The 20,481-nt window shown below is 30.7% G+C and overlaps 1 protein-coding gene across 1 annotated transcript in view; it reads left to right on the top strand.

Annotated features, from left to right (window-relative positions):
* LOC118186206 (ER degradation-enhancing alpha-mannosidase-like protein 1) overlaps nucleotides 1-19,241 on the top strand; it is a 49,087-nt gene extending 29,846 nt beyond the window's left edge. The window contains exons 8-13 of the mRNA XM_085824427.1: nucleotides 4,147-4,229; nucleotides 8,235-8,355; nucleotides 10,708-10,952; nucleotides 13,700-13,796; nucleotides 14,659-14,853; nucleotides 18,941-19,241. Coding sequence (XP_085680553.1) covers nucleotides 4,147-4,229; nucleotides 8,235-8,355; nucleotides 10,708-10,952; nucleotides 13,700-13,796; nucleotides 14,659-14,853; nucleotides 18,941-19,033 — 834 coding nt within the window. The 3' untranslated portion in view covers nucleotides 19,034-19,241. The remainder of the gene's footprint in view (nucleotides 1-4,146; nucleotides 4,230-8,234; nucleotides 8,356-10,707; nucleotides 10,953-13,699; nucleotides 13,797-14,658; nucleotides 14,854-18,940) is intronic.
* Nucleotides 19,242-20,481: the final 1,240 nt, after the last annotated feature.

The following is a 20,481-nucleotide window of genomic DNA, read 5'->3' as shown; positions in this document are numbered from 1 at the left end:
AATATCAAAGTATCTGAGAAGTAGTTATACACCACATCATGCAAATGTCGCATAAGTAATATGAATGTGTATATAATGTAATTATATATACATTGTATAAAAATTCATGTAAAGTAGTAATATGTGTTATGAATGCAATCATGTAATGTAATATGAATGTATATTTTCTTAATTATTTGGACATGGAGAAGTTTCTCCGTTATTAACTAAATGGAGGCTGCTACAAATAATTTTGCTTTAAAGGAAAGCAGAGTTCTTCCACTAAGCCTGATTTACAGAAAACTATTAAAGTCAGGATTTTGGAATGTTTATTGATTCTTTTAGTATTAATAAAGACAAAATTATATTGTTTATGAAAAGAAGCAAAATTTTTTGCTTGTTTTAATTTGCTTACTTACTTCCATTAAGAAATTTGAAACATCCTTCATATTCTTAATTCCATCATTAAAGTTAAAATATTCCTTAAATTTCTATCATTCTATATGTATGGCATCTGTCTTAGTGCATTTTTGTATTGGATGTTGTATGCATTGATTGTGCTTTGTGATGATTTGTAACTTTATGGAAAGAGTTAAAGAGTTCTGCTTAAACATTGCTAATGGACTGTAAATAAATTTATGTATTTTATGCTCAGTTTTTAATAATGTGCATAATATTTCATGTCATTAATTGTTTTTTAATGTTATCATTTGTTATGTTCCAAATTCATGTCTAAAAATTATTATGTTTGCAACAAGCACTTTTTGTGTAATCATACTGGTTGAAAGCCATCAAACTAGCTTATTCTGAATTATTATTATTAAAAGATTCTGAGCTAATACTGTTTAATAACAAACACATTATGAATTGATTAAAAATAATTTTTTCTGTGTTCCTAAAAACTTACATTATAATAAAATGGAAGATTCTCATTTGACATATTTGGAGGTAATAAAAGGAATACATATCCAGTACCATTGAGTGTTTTTACAACAGTTACTTCTGTTAAACTGCTGTAGGTATCTGGTTGTAATGAAAGTTTTCTGCCAAAAAATGTTTTTCATAAAGTTAGGGGAAAAAAAAAAAAAAAAAAAAAAATGAAGGCAATACCTTTAGTGCGGGTAGTAATCACCAATTAAATCTATGCTTTTCTACCAGCGTTTTGGTAGTTTTTCAAAGCCTTTGGCACAGAAATTGGGTGGCTGCATGTTTATTTTCTAGTGTTTATCATGTTTACTTTTCAAAAAACAGATAACCTCATTTTGGATGTTCTGTGCAGAATGGAAGACAGCATCAGCAATATGTACCTGCAGGCATGAAAAAAAGTATAAGTCTGAAGGAGCGATGCTGGGGATATATGATGAGAGTGGTAAAAGATCCCATTCGAGTCCATACAGAGCTGGTGAATGCAAATGCATGTTTTCTTGCATTATCTTGAGCAGCATCTTGCTGTACTCCTTACTGTTGAGAGTTTTACCTTCTTACAGATACTCCTTATGGATAATACCATGGCAATCTCACCACATAGAAAGCATGATCCTTTTGTTATTCAAATTGCATTTTGCGATGCTGCGACAGGCTCACTAGGCGTAGACCAAGCCCTTTTCTGTCTGTGTTGTTGAAGTAAATCTACTTTATATCACAAGTGACAATCCAGTTCAGAATTTGTCTTTGTGTTGATATTCAAGCAGATTAGTGCAGGCCCGAACATGCCTACCCTTATCTGTTTGTATCAGCTGATGTGGTACCTAACAGTTGAACTTGCACATCAAGTTTATGCAATGCATAGTGTGACTGATGGACATGGCACTAACATCTAACTCCTTAGTAAGTGCTCGAGTGGTTGCATACTAGTCTTCTTCTACAAGTTCTTGCAGGCAGCCGTCATCAATGTTAGTAGGTTGGCCAAAGCGCTTTGCTTCTTAAATATCGAAGTTCTCGTGTTTGAAGTTTCAGTACCAAGCCTTCACAGTGTCATATGATACAACAATAGTACCTAAAGCTGTATGCATGATTTGGTGGCATTCTGTAGCTGACTTTTTGCGTCAGAATTGGCAGTAAATGGTCGTTCTAATCTGGTAGCTTCATAATTTCATTTCAGATACCTTGTACTTAATTATAACAATATTTCTGTACAAATTTCATAACACAGTATTCTAAAGCAAGTTTCTTTCTTTCAAATGCCGAAAATCGTTTGACAAAAACTGAGTAAACATGGCAACATGAACTGTTTGAGCAGATGATATTTCTGGTGGTGGGAAACTTTCTTTAAAACCCAATCTTTTCATTGTTACTTATATCTATGATTGCGTATTTGTCTGTTGAAACAATGATTCACTTGTAAAAGTAAATGTATATGATAGAAAATGTATAGGAAATGCAGCAGTTATCACAAAATAACATTTTCAGTCTTTGAGGTATTTTACTGTTTTCAGTAGAAAAAATATGCATTCCGGCCAAGTTCTTTTAAATTCAAGCCAAGTTCTTTTAAATTCCGTACCCTTAAATTGAACTTTGAATTGATGAATAGGGTAACTGCTATTTACCATTTTCCTAGAATGTAGCTATGCTATTGAATTTATTATTTGTAGTATAAGTCGTTCTGCTTTTCTGTAGTGTTAATATTCATTTTATTTAAGCTTAAAAGTAAGTTATTAGAGATGCATTATAAGAAGCAAAGACATTTATTAGATGAAAAAGGCATCTAATTTATGCCGTTATGGTACATAACAGTTGAACTTTTCCACTTTACCGCTATGCATGTTTATGCTTTATATTTTTTTATTTGCTGTTGCTCAACTCATCTCCTCATCTGTAGCTCTTGCTTTCTTGTTCTTTTTTATTTTAAACCATATTATTTTCCTTTTTTGTTCCATATTATTTTTGGGTGTTCTCATTGTATACAAGAAAAATTCATCATTTATTATGTCATTTCTAGTGTTTATCATGTTTACTTTTTGGTATAATTCTTAGTACAATATGGCAGCAAAATCTTTCAGGGATGGTTTTTGTTCTAACATGCTTTTAACATCCTTAAATATTACAGGTTAAAAGCAGTTTGGTTTTTAATATGGTTTTAGGATTCTTAAATTCTTTAGATTTTTGGACACTTAATTCCTTGTGTGCTGTTAGTATGATACCACATTTTTTTAAAAATTTTCATTGTGTTGTCCTAAAAACCATAAAGCAGCAGTGCAAGAGCTGTGTTTCTGCTTTTCGTTTGTATTCATACTTTCTTGATCTGAAATTTTCATATATCTGTTTCATCTTCATATATTTTCAAATCATAGCTTGTGCACTTTTAAGAGTTTCATTTCTCAGTTTCTTTATCAGACATTTTAAAATTTAAAAGTTAATCTTAATTTCTTAGAATGTGTCATACCATTAACAAATGTTGTCTTCATTAATCAGTTTATTTTTGAGTTGAAGAAAAACAATTCAAAATAAAAATATGCAATATGACACTTATTTTAAGGTAGAGGAAGTATAGAAAATAATAAAATATCATGGAATGTTGTTTAAAAAAACAACTTTATTTTTTATATTCTACTGTAGTATATTGAAATATTTTCAATTTAACTTATTATATGGGATGAAATACTGAGCAAAATGACATTCAAGCACTAAAATTGATGAATAAGCATATAAAATTGAGAATCTTTCTGATGTGTAATTTGTAAAAAGCACATATTTTTCCAACATATTGTCTATAAGACCATTATTAAATGAAATAGTTAGATTAGGCTTGAAATACCAAAAATTATTTTACCTCGGGTCTCATGAAGATTTTAATACTTGAATTACTCCACTTTTATTAGCATTCATAATCTTACTAATTACTTAAAGGAGACTATGGGATCTCTATGGGATTACTTAAAGGAGACTATGGGATCTCTATGGGATTACTTAAAGGAGACTATAATACTGATATGCAGCTAAATTTATCCAATTATAAAATTAAAAAAAATATGTAGAAGATATGAAGAAACAGTGAAAGTTGAACATCTCCAGAATTACAGAACGGTATTGAAAAACTGTTATTTTGAGAGAGTAATAAACTACTTTCTCATAAGCCTGTATCATTACACAGACAGTAATTTCAAAAGTCACTGTTGCTATCATATTATAATAGATTGGAAACATGAGAACATTTTTGTTTCTTTATAGTCATATATCTTATTTGGAGAGAAGGAAGACTTTTCAATGTTCAATGAAACTTACCACACTATCAAAAGATATATGCGAAAAGGGTTTGTATTAATAATATTCATATATATTAATTTTAGAGGCGGTGGATAAAAGTTTCAAATGTCCAATTTTTTTATTTTTTTTTTAAAGACCAGATACATTTTACGCTCATGTTTTTTTAACCACTTTTATTTTGTACTCGTGCAAAAGGTTTTATTAACTGCGTGAATAGTCTTATTGTAATATACAAAATTCAATATTAATAAATTAAAATGAAAACATGTATATATTTCTTTAGGCCTTATGTATAAAATTTCTATGATATAGTTACCTTTATATGTTAATAGACAAACAAAAAATTTTACTTATTTTTCAAAGAGGGTTTCCTCCTAACGAAATAAGAAATTAGTTAAATTTTAGTTTTTAATTTAAATATATCTTTTGAAGAGGCATACTAAAAGTAATCATAATTAATTCCATATTTATTTTGCTATTTTTACGTGCTTTAATAAATATTTTCCATTTTAAATTATTGCTGTTTCATAAATGAATGCAATAAAATACAACTGACGCTTATTGGAAATGAATGAATCTAATTTATTAGTTTCAGTTCTGGCAGTAAAAAATATCTTGAATATATATAGATAAGTTAAGTCTTGTAAAAGAATAAATATACATATAATCAATTATTCATCACAATTGGTTTAAACTATCAACTTAAATAAAATATATTGATTTTATGAATGTCACTGTCAATAATTAAAAGTAAAATATTTTTAGTATGTTAAATACTTTTCATTTTTAGCAATTTTTGTTTGTGTAAACAAGACCTTTCGTCATATGATCCAAATGGAAAACTAACATATATATTATAATTTTCAGTTTTTTTAGTTAATTTGAATATTTTAATGTAAATACTAGGAAGAAATAACAATTAGTGGTAATTTTATTTAAAACTAAAAAGGTATTGTCGAAAAGCTGTATTTATTTAAACTTTTTATGCCTTCAGAATTTCTTTAGGATTTAGAATCTTTCTTGCTATTTAGTAGTGAATCGGAAGACTCATAAGTTTGATAAAATTTATTGATAGCTCTTTAATTTATTTTTAAATGCATTTTAATTCACAAACATCTTATGAATGTAATTTATCTTAAGGCCAGATTTAGTTGCCATATAAATATATTTCATAAGTATTTGGAAATACATGTTATATAATGAATGATAAATATCCATTGTCATTATCGTAAGAGCATTAGTAACCGTAGCATGTTATTGTGCATATGCGTATGTATTAATATCCATTTTTTATAAATTAAGATTATCAATTTGTTTGTTATCAGTTCATATTTATGATAAATTGCTAGTAAGATTTTAATGTGCCTCTTTCAATTAGTATAACTGAACTCTTTTGTATACAAACTACATTAAAAAGGCATCATGTAATCCTTCTGATTTGTTATTTATTTATTTATTTATTTATATTTTAAAAGTTTTGTTTTTGTTAGGAACATAAAATCTTTTTAGTAAATCAAAAAAAAAAAAAAAAAAAAATGTTGTTGCTCATCCTCAAAGACTAGCAGGGCTAAATCAGGTTCATAACAATGTGTACCCTAAAAAAATCAGAACAAAAAATTTCAGGATCCCTAAAACAAATGTCAAAGATCTAAGATGGCATCTGAGGAAGCAGGTAAGAGTGGTTTGATTTTGCATGTTGCAATCAAGTGCCAGAGAGCCACCTGGCCGATTACTCTGATACCAGAAGTGTACCGGTGGATCAGGCCAAGTGGTTTTGTTCCTGCACTTAATCATAGAAAGAAAGCTCTGTAGGTGAGAGGCATAGATGGCACCAAGGCATCTCCAGCACTGCCTTAGCCAGGGTGTCTGCAATCTCATTGCCCAAAATGTCAATGTGGGAAGGGATCCACTGTAGGTGAATCTGATGAGACAAGGAAAGGTGTTTTAGCTTTTTAATAATAATACACACCTATATTATCTCTCACAATATGCCAACAGGCAAAGTTTGAATAGAACTTCTGATATCAGACAGAATCCAAATTTCTCTTCCATCAGTGAGCGACGCAAGAGAATTGTGGCCCTCATTTATGACAATTAGCTCACTATGAAAGACATCAGCAGTCCTGATCTGAATGTTTATCTCTTGATTTTGTGATTTCATGTAAATTTCACTGCCAGTAATATCACTATGATTTTTACTACCATCCATATACACCTAAACAGCATCCACTCGAATATTATTAATTCTTTCGAGAGCCTGTTGCTTTAAATAATCAGGCAGATACTTTTGTTTGTTTATGTGAACAGATAGGTTAGTATGGATCAGAGAAACCCTCTGAAGGATCGATACACTGTGTCATGTGGTACTTTTCCATAGCACTACCAGCTAGAGTATAAGCATTTACTTTACTAAATGAACTGTTTCTCTTAAGCCTTTGATTACTGTGCCAAGTCCCAATGAAATCAGAAACTCGATTCTGAGAACCTAGACTACACGGTTTATTGTTGTATTTAACAAGATAAAGACTTCTTCTAAGACCCACTGGTTGCAGATCTGCCTCATAAAACACAATGTCATTGGGGCAAGAATTCCGAAGACCAGTAATAATTCAAGCAATGCTAAGCTGAACTGTCTAAATCTCATTGAAAGGGTGTTTGTTAAACTGCATCCTTATTTAGTCTGTTTGCCTTAGATAAATCAAGGAAGGCTGCTATAGTGTGATTAGTAGATCTTCTATTATGAGCATCTCTAATCTTCTGACAGAAATAAAATACTTGATCTATTGTGCAGTGTCCCTCTCTAAAACCACAGTGTTCCTTCTGCAGAAGGTTGTGAGAATTCAAATAAAAAGTAAGTCTTTTTAAAATAATTTTTTCCATAACTTTATAAGCTATGTAGGTCAAAGCAATTGGTCTAAAGCTGCCCAGGGAATTAGCATCTTTGCTGGGATTTCTTATAGGGACAACTAAAGCTCTTCTCGAATCATGAGGAAGCTGCTCTAATTTCTAGGAAGCATTTATAATTTCAAGGAATGTTTGTCTCCCACTAAGTCCTAAATTATCTATCATTTGCCTGTGTGCGCCAGGTCCAGGCCAATGTGTACCAGGTCCTCAAGCTCCTGGATATTGAAATCCTTGCTAAAGATAGGATAGGATAGACCACAAGATATTTCATCTTGTGAGCTGCTATGGCAAAGCTATGCATGATATCACTGGCCTTAATGTGTGTGTTGTTTGTAGCAAAGTTTAGTCTACTGATATTTTGATAATGTACACCTAAAATCTTAGCAGCTTGTTCATCATGCTGACAAAAATCTGTCTTAGCTCTGAACTATGTTACAATTTTCAGCTTAAGGCTTACTTCAGCTTGAGGTTTCTTTACTTATATTTTAAAAGACATATAAATTACAAACATAACATATAATTTTTTTTTGTTTCTTCTTTAATTAACAGCATTTCTTCACCATTCAGCTACAAACTATACCAATTATAATTTGCATGTAATAATGGTATCCTAAATTTAGAGATGATGCTAATTTGTATATTCTGTTTAGGAGGTGATATTATTATACAAGGTTCTACATCATATGACAGATTACTGCGAAATTAAGAAGCATATAAGTCGCCTATGACCATGTAACATTAAATTTTTTGGGCAAGTTTTGAATTAATCTGAGATGAAAATTTTCCTGTAGCTTTTCAAATTTTTAATTTGTTAGCATGCTGAAATGAAAAATTAACAGAACAAAATTAAGTTGATAGTCTTTCTGCTGTATCTTCCATATTTCTATTAAACTTTTTCAGTTGTCTTATTTTGTTCCTGACTTTTATTATCAATAACATTTTAGTAAGTTTCTCATAAAAATATTATTTAATTTAAAATATTCTTTTATTTATAATAAAATACAATTTAATTTCTGTATTTTAAAAATAGATATTTTTAGTGATCCTCAATATAAATTATGAGTTATGATACTATATTTAAATTTTGAGTTATGATACTAGGAAAGTTAACTTTAATGTCACAGTAGCTTTCATATTTTTGTTGTCAGGAGGCCTCATTGTAACCATGGATATGGTGAACATCCATTGTATGTAAATGTGAATATGATAGATGGAAGTACGCTGACTCTTTGGATTGATTCTCTACAGGCTGCATTTGCTGGAGTGCAGGTAATATATATAAACATCATAGTATTTTAATAACTGTAAAGTAAAATTGTTTTGTAAATATTAAAATTCCAAAAATATATCTTAAAAGTATTTTACTAGGCTCTATCAAAAGAGAAGGAGGGAATTTTTGTTACATTAATTAGAAAATGATAATTTGTTGATTTTTAAGCATATCATCATTAGTATGTCATTAGGTGCATAATTTGATATGTAAGCTTATTGCTTATATAATGTAATACCTCTCTTTAATATTTATGTTGTTATATGCAAGTAAATGTCCAGATTTGATTCAAAGTACTAGAGCAGACAAATCGAACTTGGGAAGTTTCTTTCACGGTAGGAAAAAAAAACTGCAGAAAAAATATCCAGAAAATAGATTGAATTTTCCAATTTTATTTTTATCAAGAAAAGTGTTTTTTGGCAGCAAATGAAATTTATTGAGTTAATGAAACACAAATGCATGCCCCTAGAGTATTTCTGCATAATTTTTCTTATTAAATTTGCATTTGATTTAAATTGTTTTAATACACTGCAGGCCTTTCTAGAACATTTTTATAAAGATTCAACGAATGTTTAATAAATTAATATTTGTGTATTATTTGTTTTATATCAATATATGATAAGGCTAGGTTTATCCACATAATAGTAGGTGTATTAATTATTAATTTTATTTTCAGTGTTTAGAAGTAGTTTGATGAACTAAAGTTTTCCTTTCTTATTTGAGATTTCAGTATAAAAGTGTAATGAAATTTAAAAATGAAATTAGCCTAAGAACACAGAATGACTGGTTAAATATAATTATTCATATATTTTATACAAAAATCATATTTTAAATAGTTGAATAACCTGAATCCTGCATTATAAAAGGAACTTCCTTGAAACTGCCGGGTTAGAGTGCGAGAACTTCTCAGTTTTTAATATTTGAAGTTAATTATTTGATTGTACTTAGTTTTTTTAATAAACTTTATTAAAAAAATTTAACTTACAGTATCTTTTTTAATAACAATAGTTCATTTTAAATTTTCAAATTTTAGTGAATTAAATTAGCAGTACGATTTAGATTCCCAGTTTTTAAAAATTTTTCTGTCCAAAAATCAGGTTAAGAATTTTTGTATGCTCTTACAATTTAAATGATATTGTAAATTAGTTGGCAGCAATAATGAATTTTTAAAATTTTTTGTTACAATTAAAATTTTTTAATTAAATTTTTCATTTATATGAGCTTTTTATGAATAGAGAATATCTGTTAAATTCAAAATTTCATTCCTTGCAGCAATGGTGCAAGAGAATTATTTAAATTTAACTTTACAATATTCTTGTGAAACAATTTTGTTTGTACAGTACAAAGTCTGTAATCCGGACGTCCATTATCCCGAATGATCTATAATCCGGACCTCAAAGCCACAAACTTTACGGATGCGCCTAGAGAATGCGCATACATTATGCATGCCCGTAGAGAATGCGCATACATTATGCATGCCCATAGAGAATGCGCATAGATTATGCATGCACGTAAAGAATGCGCATACATTACGCATGCGTGCATTAAAAGAAATGTTTAATAAAGTAAACAAATAAATATTAAGCTTTTTTTTTAAAAAAAATTAGATACGTTTTAGATTATAATAGCTCTTTATTTCATAAATTACGGTTTCATATTTTTAATTGTATAGTTTCTGCATGCCATTTTACCAGATTTAAATTGATGATCTATAATCCGGAAAAACCCCTAATCCGGAATCGCCAAGTCCCGACGAGTCCGGATTACGGACTTTGTACTGAGCAGATTTTAGTGCTAATTACCTTGTTTGAGTTCATTTTTAGCAGATTTTAGTGATAATTACCTTGTTTGAGTTCACTTTTTTCAAATGTAACTACTACATTTTCAAGTTCTAATAGTTTGGTTTCCTTTTAAATAATTTTGCACTTCGTTTTTTTAATAAACCTTATTAAAAAATTTAACTTGCAGTATCTTTTTTATTATCAATAGTTCATTTTAAATTTTCAAATTTTTAGTGAATTAAATTAGCAATACCATTTAGATTCCTAGTTTTTAAAATTTTTCTGTCCAAAAATTGAGTTAAGGTTTTTATATGCTCTTAGAATTTAAATGATATTGTAAATTAGTTCGCAGCAATAATTAATTAAAAAAAATTTTTGCTATTAAAATTTCTTAATTAAATTTTAAATTTATATTAGCTTTTTACGAATAGGGAATATGTGTTAAATTCAAATCTGATTTTTTTATATTGAAATAGCTTTCTTAAAACTTGTTGCAAAAATATATTTTTCATTGTTATTCTTTTCATAAATGCAATAAAAAATATCCTGATTCTTAACATGAAAATGAAGGTTCTTACTGGAGACATTGAAGAAGCTATTTGTAGCCATGCTCTTTACTACTCTATTTGGAGACGCTTTGGAGCACTTCCTGAACGATTTAACTGGCAGAGAGTTAGTCCTGATTTGGCATTCTATCCTTTGCGTCCAGAGCTTATAGAGTCAACGTATCTTCTGTATCAAGCAACCAAGAATCCTTTCTATTTACATGTTGGCCAAGAAATAATTGAGAGTTTAAATAAATATTCCAAAGCTAAGTAGGTCCTTTTCTACTGCTCTGGTGAATCATTTGTGTAATTTTTATTAATTTAATTATGTATAGCAGCTAATCTAGAAAATCTGTAATAAGTTGTCTCATATAATGCAAATCTATAATCTACTCTGTATATAATCCCTTAAAATAACCTTACATTTTTTATTTATTCTTTCTGTCTTAAAAATAACATAGTAAAATTTAATGATCTGCAGTTACTTAATCTGTAAAGTAAAATTTAATGATCTGCAGTTACTTAATCTGTAAAGTAAAATTTAATGATCTGCAGTTACTTAATCTGTAAAGTAAAATTTAATGATCTGCAGTTACTTAATCTGTAATTGCCTGTAATCTGCATTCAAGTTTGAATGAAACGAAATTTTGATTTTCTAATAATTCAGCACCATAAATTTAATAGCAGTTTTTTCTTATATATATATATGCATATACACATGTATTTCCTATATATATATGCATAGACACATATACACTGACTACCAATAAGTATTTGGACACCTATGCAAATGATGATATCTGCAGTCCTAAGGTACGTCACGGACTCCGCCGGTATATATGATGTAGAAAATAGCATTGGCTTTAGTCGCATGCAAGATGCCTCGCAGTTCGGAGCTCTCTGATTTCGAGAAAGGTATAATTATCGGGTATCACAAATGTAGCTGATCCTTAAGGGACATATCTAGCGATCTGAAGTACCCAAAATCGACAGTGGCCTATGTGATTAAGAAGTGGAACGTGAGCGGTGATTGTCGGAATATGCCCCGAGTCAGCAAATCAAAGAAACTGGGAGATAGAGACCGACGAGTGCAGTCCAGAGAAATTCAGAAGAACCGCACCCAACCGATGGCCCTCATCCGCGAGGAGTTTCAACAGGCATCCGGGAGTATTGTTTCAGTGAATACCATCCGTAAGGAAGCACATCTGCTTGGATTTCATGGTCGTGCTGCTGCTCATACGCCTTTGATCACAAAGTCCAACCGCTCTGATCGGTTAATGTGGTGCAAAGCACATCGAAATTGGACCATAGATCAGTGGAAACGGGTTCTTTAGAGCGACGAATCAAGGTGTTTACCCTTTACCGTTCTGATGGCAGAGTCTGGGTCTGGCTTCTACCTGGAGAACGTCTCCTGCCAGAATGCATTGTGCCAACAGTCAAGTTCGGCGGAGGTGGAATTATGGTCTGGGGGTTTATCCTGGTATGGGCTGGGACCCTTGGTCCCCATTCATGGTAAGCTGAACTTCGTTGCCTACTGCACTATTTTGGATGACAATGTGCTTCCACTATTTTGGATGACAATGTGCTTCCACTATTTTGGATGACAATGTGCTTCCTACGTTGTGGCAGTTTTACGAGTTGGACCTCTGTTACTTTCAGGATGACAATGCCAGTTGTCATGTTTCGACATTAACCAAGGCTTGGTATGGTGCCAATGGAGTTCATCGAATGGACTGGCCTGCCCAGAGTCCAGACCTGAACCCTATCGAGAACTTCTGCCGACGAGTGTCATCGCTGGTTTTTGGTTCCAATATATCATATTAATGGGTAAAATGATCTTCTTCACTTATGTGTTGTTCTTTCATTTCTTGTGTTCTCAGGATTCCTGCACATATTGATGGCATTTCTGATCCTGCATTGCAGTGTGATCTCTTTTCATCTTTGAGTAAACTTTTCCCTTCCAGAAGTTAGTACATGTGGTTAGTGAATCAAATATATTTATATACAAGACCTTAAATGAAAATATTTCAGATGTTTTTTCATTCAGATCATTTCACATAAATCAGAAGTTTTTTCATTTAGAAAAAAGTTCTAGAGATAAAAATGTGTGTTTATATATATATATATATATATATATATATATATATATATATAATATCAAGATATAATAATTAAATTAAACCTGATGGTTAACAGGCTAACAGAATGAACATATGTCTAAATTGAAACCAAAACAACTTAATAAAATAATATAATAATAATAACAAATAGTTGAAAATTATTGGTCTTTTTCAAAGAACAGCTGAAAAATTTTGAACAGAGCTATATTTCTGAATTATATTTGGATGATTATAAGTCCATGAAATAATTCAAACATATGTTCTAAATAAAAAGCAGATTAAGTTAATTTATAAAAATAGTGTAAGACCTTTAAAATTTTCTTATGATACTAAAAAGGAAGGCAATAAAATAAAATATAAAGATTTTAATTTTTTTTAAATAAATCATCGAGATATAATCTGCTGCTGTGTTACCCTAAACAAATAGAAAATTCTAATTAGAAATCAGAGAAACAATTAGGCAAATTGGTATAATTTCACAAATTAATGTTCAATTAATAACGGTAAAACTAAAAAATTAGCAAAATTGTATTGCCCAATTGTTTCTTTTCTCTGATGTCTGATTTATTTATTTTTTATTTTATTTTTTACAATAGTATTTGTGTACTGTTTGTATATATATATCTGGTTGGCAAATTTTGATATGCTTATGATTTAAAATTTTTAGAATCTGATTGACATTTCAGAATAGTTATTTTGTAACTGCTGATTTTATTTTGTGGATGAAACATTAGTCTTTATAATTAGTGTCCCTAGCATTTCAGTTTGTTTCCTTCTTTTTATGGCATTTGATTATTGGCAGATTAAAGGTTTTCTGTGTGAAATATCATGAATGTAATATACTATGTGAAGTGCTATCCTGTTGTGATATTAATTTAATTATTTTTTCTGTTTTAGGTGTGGATATGCCACTATACATAATGTACAAGACAAAACATTAGAAGATAGGATGGAGAGTTTCTTTTTAAGTGAAACATGCAAATATTTATATTTAGTAAGTCTTTAATGGCTATAATGCTGAATCATGTAGGGAGTTTGGTTCAATCGTGTTTTACATTAACTAGTAGCAATTGATACCTATTTCTTAGAAAATTGAATATGTACAAGATATCCAAATAAATATTTACTAATAAAAATTTATTAATATAATTAATTATTAATTAATTAATAATTTATCAGCTCATAGTAACTGATAATTAAATACTTTGAGAATTAGGTTTTTTTTCTGAAAAATAAACTTATATTTCATAATCAATAGGAGACAAATCAAAATGCATGTGTGGCACGCATTAACCCATGAGTTTGTAATCTTAACCTCTGTTTTTAAAGATGTAGTTATGAGAGAAATATAGGTGAATTGTTATTCTGTACCTTAGATGACCAATTTTGTAGACAACAAATTTCCAAAGATTTGAAAAGGGAGGTGCTATTCATTGGCCTTTGAGGTTTCTTGAGTTTGATTTCCTAGACTTAATTTTTTTTTTTTTGGCAGCATCAAAATACCGTGTGCCTAGTATTGACAGTCTTTGAGAAAGAAATGTTGTTGCTTGGGAATCTGTGATATTTCAAATTTTACAGAATATCTTGAGTAAGTTTAAGTACCACTTTGACATTTATCAAAGAGCCAAAGCAGTACATCTAAATTAAATGTTTGCACATTTACTTCATTATTGTGTGTGTATTCTGTTAGTGATAAAATTTGAGTAGTTTTTCTTTCAGAAAACCAAACGAGATAATGCTATTATTGGCTTCTGATAGTTTTAAATTTTACATTGGCTGATATTTATTCAGATACTGTGAATGTGTATATATGTACTATTTCAATATTTTTATAACTATATTTTACACTTTTGCAGCTTTTTGATGTAGATAATCCAGTTAATAAGATGGCTAGTCACTACGTGTTCACTACAGAGGGACACATTTTCCCATTACTTTGGCAGTCAAGGCAAAAACCGTGGGATTTTGCAGCAGTTGAAACAAATGTTGAACTTGAAATTTCATCAGTGCCTGATATTTCTTTAAAATTTAATAATAATACTCAATCAAATGTAAGTACTTTCTTTTTTTAACTGTATTGCCATTAATACTTGGAAATACACATTATTATTTTCATTCTATTATGGGAGAAAATAGCCTGTCAAAATAGGAAGTATTGTGAACGCCTATGTCATTATATCTGTTGATAGGATCTTGTTCAGTTAATTATTTCTGAATTGGTATGTAAGAATTTCTAAATTAGATGCCTTGCAAGTAGGGAATATCGACAGCAGTTATATATATTGTTAGTAATGGCATACTGTAAACTTTAAATTAATTTCTTTTGAAGTGTACATGTCTAATAGATATGCAATAACTGGCAGTTCTCCTGGTTGTAGGGAAGGACTTCGTTTTCTCCCTATCTCACAACTGTCAGTCTCCTGTTAGATCATCAAATATCTCGTTTTTTATTTTCACTTTTCACTAAGGAAAATGTTTTCCAGCAATGAATGAATTTTATTGATTTAATTAAACTTAATTTGTGAAAGTTCTGTTTCCCTCATTTAGAGTAGTTTTCATCATTTTTTATAACTAAATTTGATTGGAAATTGACATCTAGTTAAAATGTGTGTAGGTATTAACAAAAAAGAGGTGTTTGCTTAGCAACCAACCCACTTGCCGTAGAAGAAGTCCATCTTTGTAAACATAATTTGAAGACACAGTAATATCCTATTCTTTTCTGTAATCAATTGAAATGCAGTATATAAAGGATTTCTCAATATGTGAACACACTGCTATCTTTCTGACCTAAGGGAACTAGACTGCAGTGGTGAAGCATCCAAATACACTCATGTCCATAAATTAAGGATAATGCAAAATCAGGCAAAGGAAGAATTAGAAGCAAAACAAATTTGACTTATTTATTAAACAAAAGGTAAAGAGCAAAAAAAAGATGCTATATGTTTGATATTATTAAAAAAATTAGCGATTTTTTTCTCCTTGGAGCAAATTACAAAAAATAACCTATTTACAAAAAACCAATATTACATGGTTGGTATGATTGTTAATACATTGTATGTCTCCCAGACAATGCAATACAGTCCGTACAATGCCTAGGCATGCTGAGTATCAAATTATCGATCGGATCTTGTGGGATATTACACCACTCAAAAAGCAATGCTCTCCGAAGTTCCGGTAGACATGTAGGAGGAGGTTGACGGGCTGCAACTCGTCGGCCAAGCATGTCCCACATATGCTCTACTGGATTTAAGTCCGGTGAGAATGCTGGCCAGTCCATACGGGTGATATCCTCCGATTGAAGGCATTTGCTTAGGATGTTTGCACGGTGAGGACGGGCGTTGTCATCCATAAACACAAATGCACCGAAACAAACGTACATGTTGTTCCAGAATGACGTCCCGATAGATTTGGCTTGTCATGGTTCCAATTTGAACATGTAGGTAAGTTCTGGAACCCAGAATAATTCTAATGCCACCCCAAATGAGCACTCCTGCACCACCGTAACGGTGTCTTTCAATGATGTTTTCTTGGTGGTAACAGGTACCTGAAGCTCTCCATATGAAAGTCTGTCGAGAATCAGATTGCAAGCTAAACCTGGACTTGTCGGAAAACATCATACAAGCTCACTGTTGCGGTGTCCACAATACATACTCTCTGCTCCAGGCTAACCGCAGGCGACAGTGAGTTGCAGTAAGTGGAACGCATCTGACAGGTCAACGAGCATATAGACCAATCTGCCCTGAGCGTCTGTACACGGTATGCCTTGAAATTGTCCTACCAGTGGCTGAAGAGAGCTGACGAGACAGGTCTGAGGCTGTGCTCCGCCTGTTTCTTTTGGCAGTAACTGCCAAATACCGGTCCTCATTAGGCGTTGTAACTCTAGGTGCCTTATTAGGCGTTGTAACTCGACCTGTGCTGTAATGTCTACTCACATTACCATCATCTTGAAATCGTTGCCAAAGCTTGGAGATGACACTCTGAGCAATTCCAAGTTCGTCTGATACTTCCAGTTGGGTACGACCACATTCCAGACGGCCGATAATTCTACCACGTAAAAAATCATCCAAATGCGTCCTTTGTGTCATAACTATTTGGTTATTGCACTGAAATGCTTATAAAGCGCCTGCGAACAATTTTACTTCTTTGCCTGTATTCCTTATATATCTCATACACTCTCGTCATTGTGACGTACCATCAGTGTCATCTGGTTACTTCCTGAAATTTGTATATGATTCTTAAAGATGTGTGTAGTGATTTTGCAGGTGATATATTTATTTTAGAGTTCGATTTCCGCGTGACTTCGAATTACCCTTAATTTATGGACATGAGTGTATATGAGGATGTCAGAATGGGTGGTTTTATGTTGTTGCTTATCTTTTAATTAGGAGAGTGTAACTGTGCAGTGCTAAGTTTGAGAGCTTTTCCTCTTATGTGAGGCTTTTCAAGAACTATTAGGCCCAAGTTAATACTTATGAAAGATAATATTATTAATTTGATAGCTAATCTGGTCTAGTATTTCCTGAAAGGATTTTGGTTATTTAAATACAGCTTAAGCAGACAATGCTATCTATCTGAGGGAAAGGATGCCTTCATGGATAATTTGCTAAGGGAAATTGATTCATATTTGCATTGCACATGTTTTGTAATGCTCTGTATTTGCATTACAAAAACCTACCGTGTTTAGTTGATATTGAACCCGAGTTGAATTCCCAGCGCTGGGCAGTTTTAACTGCTTGTCCACTGGTAGTGCTTTAGTATTTCCTAAAAGAAGAAGATAATTATTTTATGGCATAGCCAGCTAAGTCTGATCTCTAGATCTCAGTTCAGGAGAGCATGTATAACATGTTCTAGGTGGAACTTAACAATCTTCTTCGACTTTTTCCCATGCGTCAAAATCCACTCTGAAGAATGAGATTTGTTGACATATGTTTTTCATAATGACCTCTTTAGTGACATGATCTTTTTATTGCTATGTTAATCCCTATGAAAGCTTATTGATATTCACCGAGCACATTTTGAGATAGTATTATTATACATGGTTACTTTAATTTTGGATGAGTAATACCATATCTGTTGCCAAAAGTTAAGAGGCACTGTGTATGTATGCATTAGTGTATTTAATTCAAGTATGCAACTTGGACTAAATTGTAAAAATTTAATTCAAGTTGTAACTATAAAAATATTTTCTCACTTTCTGATTATCTACAATCTCATTTTCGACATTGGTAAAATCATGATGTTTTTGAGTGTACTTGAACGATAGCCAATAAATGCTTGTGCATACCACACAAAAAGCATTTGATTTCTTCAGATGTATGGCATTTTGCCCAAAACAAAGTGCAAAAATTTTGCATTCTGTGAAGTTATACTTCCAGAATAGTTTCAAAATAACCATAAAGTTTAATATTTGTCCTCTGTAGTGGCCTTGGTGACAGAAGACCACATTGGTCCAATTCATCCTTGGGAAAACATGATTTGTTACCAAATTTTGTAAACATCCATGAAAACAAAATTGATTATGGTAAAAGATAAATTTGCAATTCATGCATTATCTATATGAATTATACATTTCCAAAACAATGAAAATACAATTAAAAACCCATTATATTGGCAAAATGGAATTATGAAAAACCAGTTGGATATTTAACCATTTGTTTCTTGCATGCACACAAACCAGTAACTGTTTATTTCTTGCCATATGCACAGATCCTAACAATTTGTTTCTTGCTAATGCAGATACAAGCCAAATAAACTTTTTTGCCAAGGTCACTACAGAAGGCAAGTACTGTATTGTCTTTACAACAAGTATTCAGTTTATTTTTTGCTGTGCAAAGGAATATATGTCTGTGAAATTCTGTTAAGAATTGGAATTATCACACAACAGAACTGGTGACTAATGTATTTACCTCAAATAAGTGTTTTGTATTGAAAAAGAGAGAATGCAAAACTGCAGATGCCATGGATATATTGTTGAAGTAGATGAGATTTTGTGAACCATAAAGATAGCAAAACGAATGTGTTTAGCCAGTGCATTGGTGTTTTATCATTGGGGGGTGAATAATCAGAAAATTTCAAAATTTTTATGTGTTTTTAATTTTTTGACATTTTTATATAAATATTTAAATTTTCTTTTTCCAGTGCGAGCGAATACCAGATGAAAGACAGTTTCTGTTGCCTTTAAAGCCAAAGTACATGCTTCAAATCAGTAGAGCTTTGGGACTAGAAAGTTAATTTTTTTATAATACGAAATCAAATTGTATTTTTTATAGGAGATATATGTATATGTATAGTATCATTATTTACAAAGAGTATATTTGTACAGAAATTTAATTCAAATTGCACCTGTTATATTTTGCCTTAGCATTTTGAAACAAATTCCAACATTTGTAAATGAAATCTTGATATTATTTGTTGCAGTAAATATTTGATTTTCATTTCATTTTGTGTCTGTATTTTTATAGCATTTTTACAATACTTGCTTGGTGATTAATGTGATACTTGTACAGGACTTTTAAATTATGCTTTGGGAGTATCGTAAATCATTCTATCAGTAAATGATTGTTAACCATCATTTTAATTCTTTGCCTTTATCTTTTTAAATATTCTTACTTTTTTAATTTTTAAAAATTAATTAAATAAATAGGTAGAAATACAATTCAAATGCTATAGGACATACATTTCTAATGATAAAACATTCTTTTCAAGAGAGAATGACATGAAGTGGTTACCAAAATTCATGCTGTAATGAAATGAACAAATTTTTCATTTAAACTATCAGAAATAGTTAAAATTTTTGTAGTTTAAATTATGAAAAAGGATCCAATCTTTTCAAATAAATTCTAAAATGTGCATTTTAATTAATATTTTGATTTATTTAATATTTAGTTCTGTTATACATTTTTAAAAGCTTTTAGTGTAACTATCTTCCATTTGATAGAATTTTCACTCAAATACATCAAACTTCGGGGTAATTTTTTTTTTTTTTTAAATTTTATATCAGTAATTGACTCCTTTTTGTGGAATTATAAGTGTAAATAAATCCAAATACTTACTGCCATTACAAATGATTTGTTATGATTGCAAAAGCTGACTGCATATGCTATCTAGATATTTACAGTGCTAGATGAGGCTGAGTTCCTTGTGAAATATTATCATAAGAAGAAGGTAATAAGGAAAGAGGGGTACAAGATTTCCTTAGATTGCTTTTTATTAAAAATGGAATGGAGTTTACACAGAGAGTTTGCGGGTGAAGTAAAAAAATTCATATGACATTAAAACTTTTATTTAAAGATTTTTCATCTGCTTTACATGTAAGGATCTAAATGAAAAAAAAAATCCTTATAAAAGTAATAAAATTAATTTGTAATGCCAGTTGATATGAAACAATAATTGCTGAAAAAAATGTAAAACTATAGTCGAAAATTCCTTACTTAACCATGTCTTACTATTGCAACTACTGTCTGTTTGCTGTATTTGGGGTGGGCGGGAGGATGGTGGTATGTGTACTAGAGTTAGTTCAGTGTCACAGGGAAAATTATACAAATTAGTTCTCTGAATTTTCTTTTTTTTTTTTTTTTTTTTACTTTTTTATTTTGAACATTTTTCTATTTGGAAGATTTATTTCAGAGGAGTGTCTTAGGTCAAAATTTGCATATTAATCTTAACTTTTAACTAAAATC

This window comes from Stegodyphus dumicola, chromosome 9 (genome assembly GCF_044657685.1).
Source record: "Stegodyphus dumicola isolate Sdum_Otavi_A_Nest chromosome 9, ASM4465768v1".
NCBI classification, from domain to species: domain Eukaryota; kingdom Metazoa; phylum Arthropoda; class Arachnida; order Araneae; family Eresidae; genus Stegodyphus; species Stegodyphus dumicola.
This window is presented reverse-complemented; position numbering and strand designations above follow the sequence as displayed.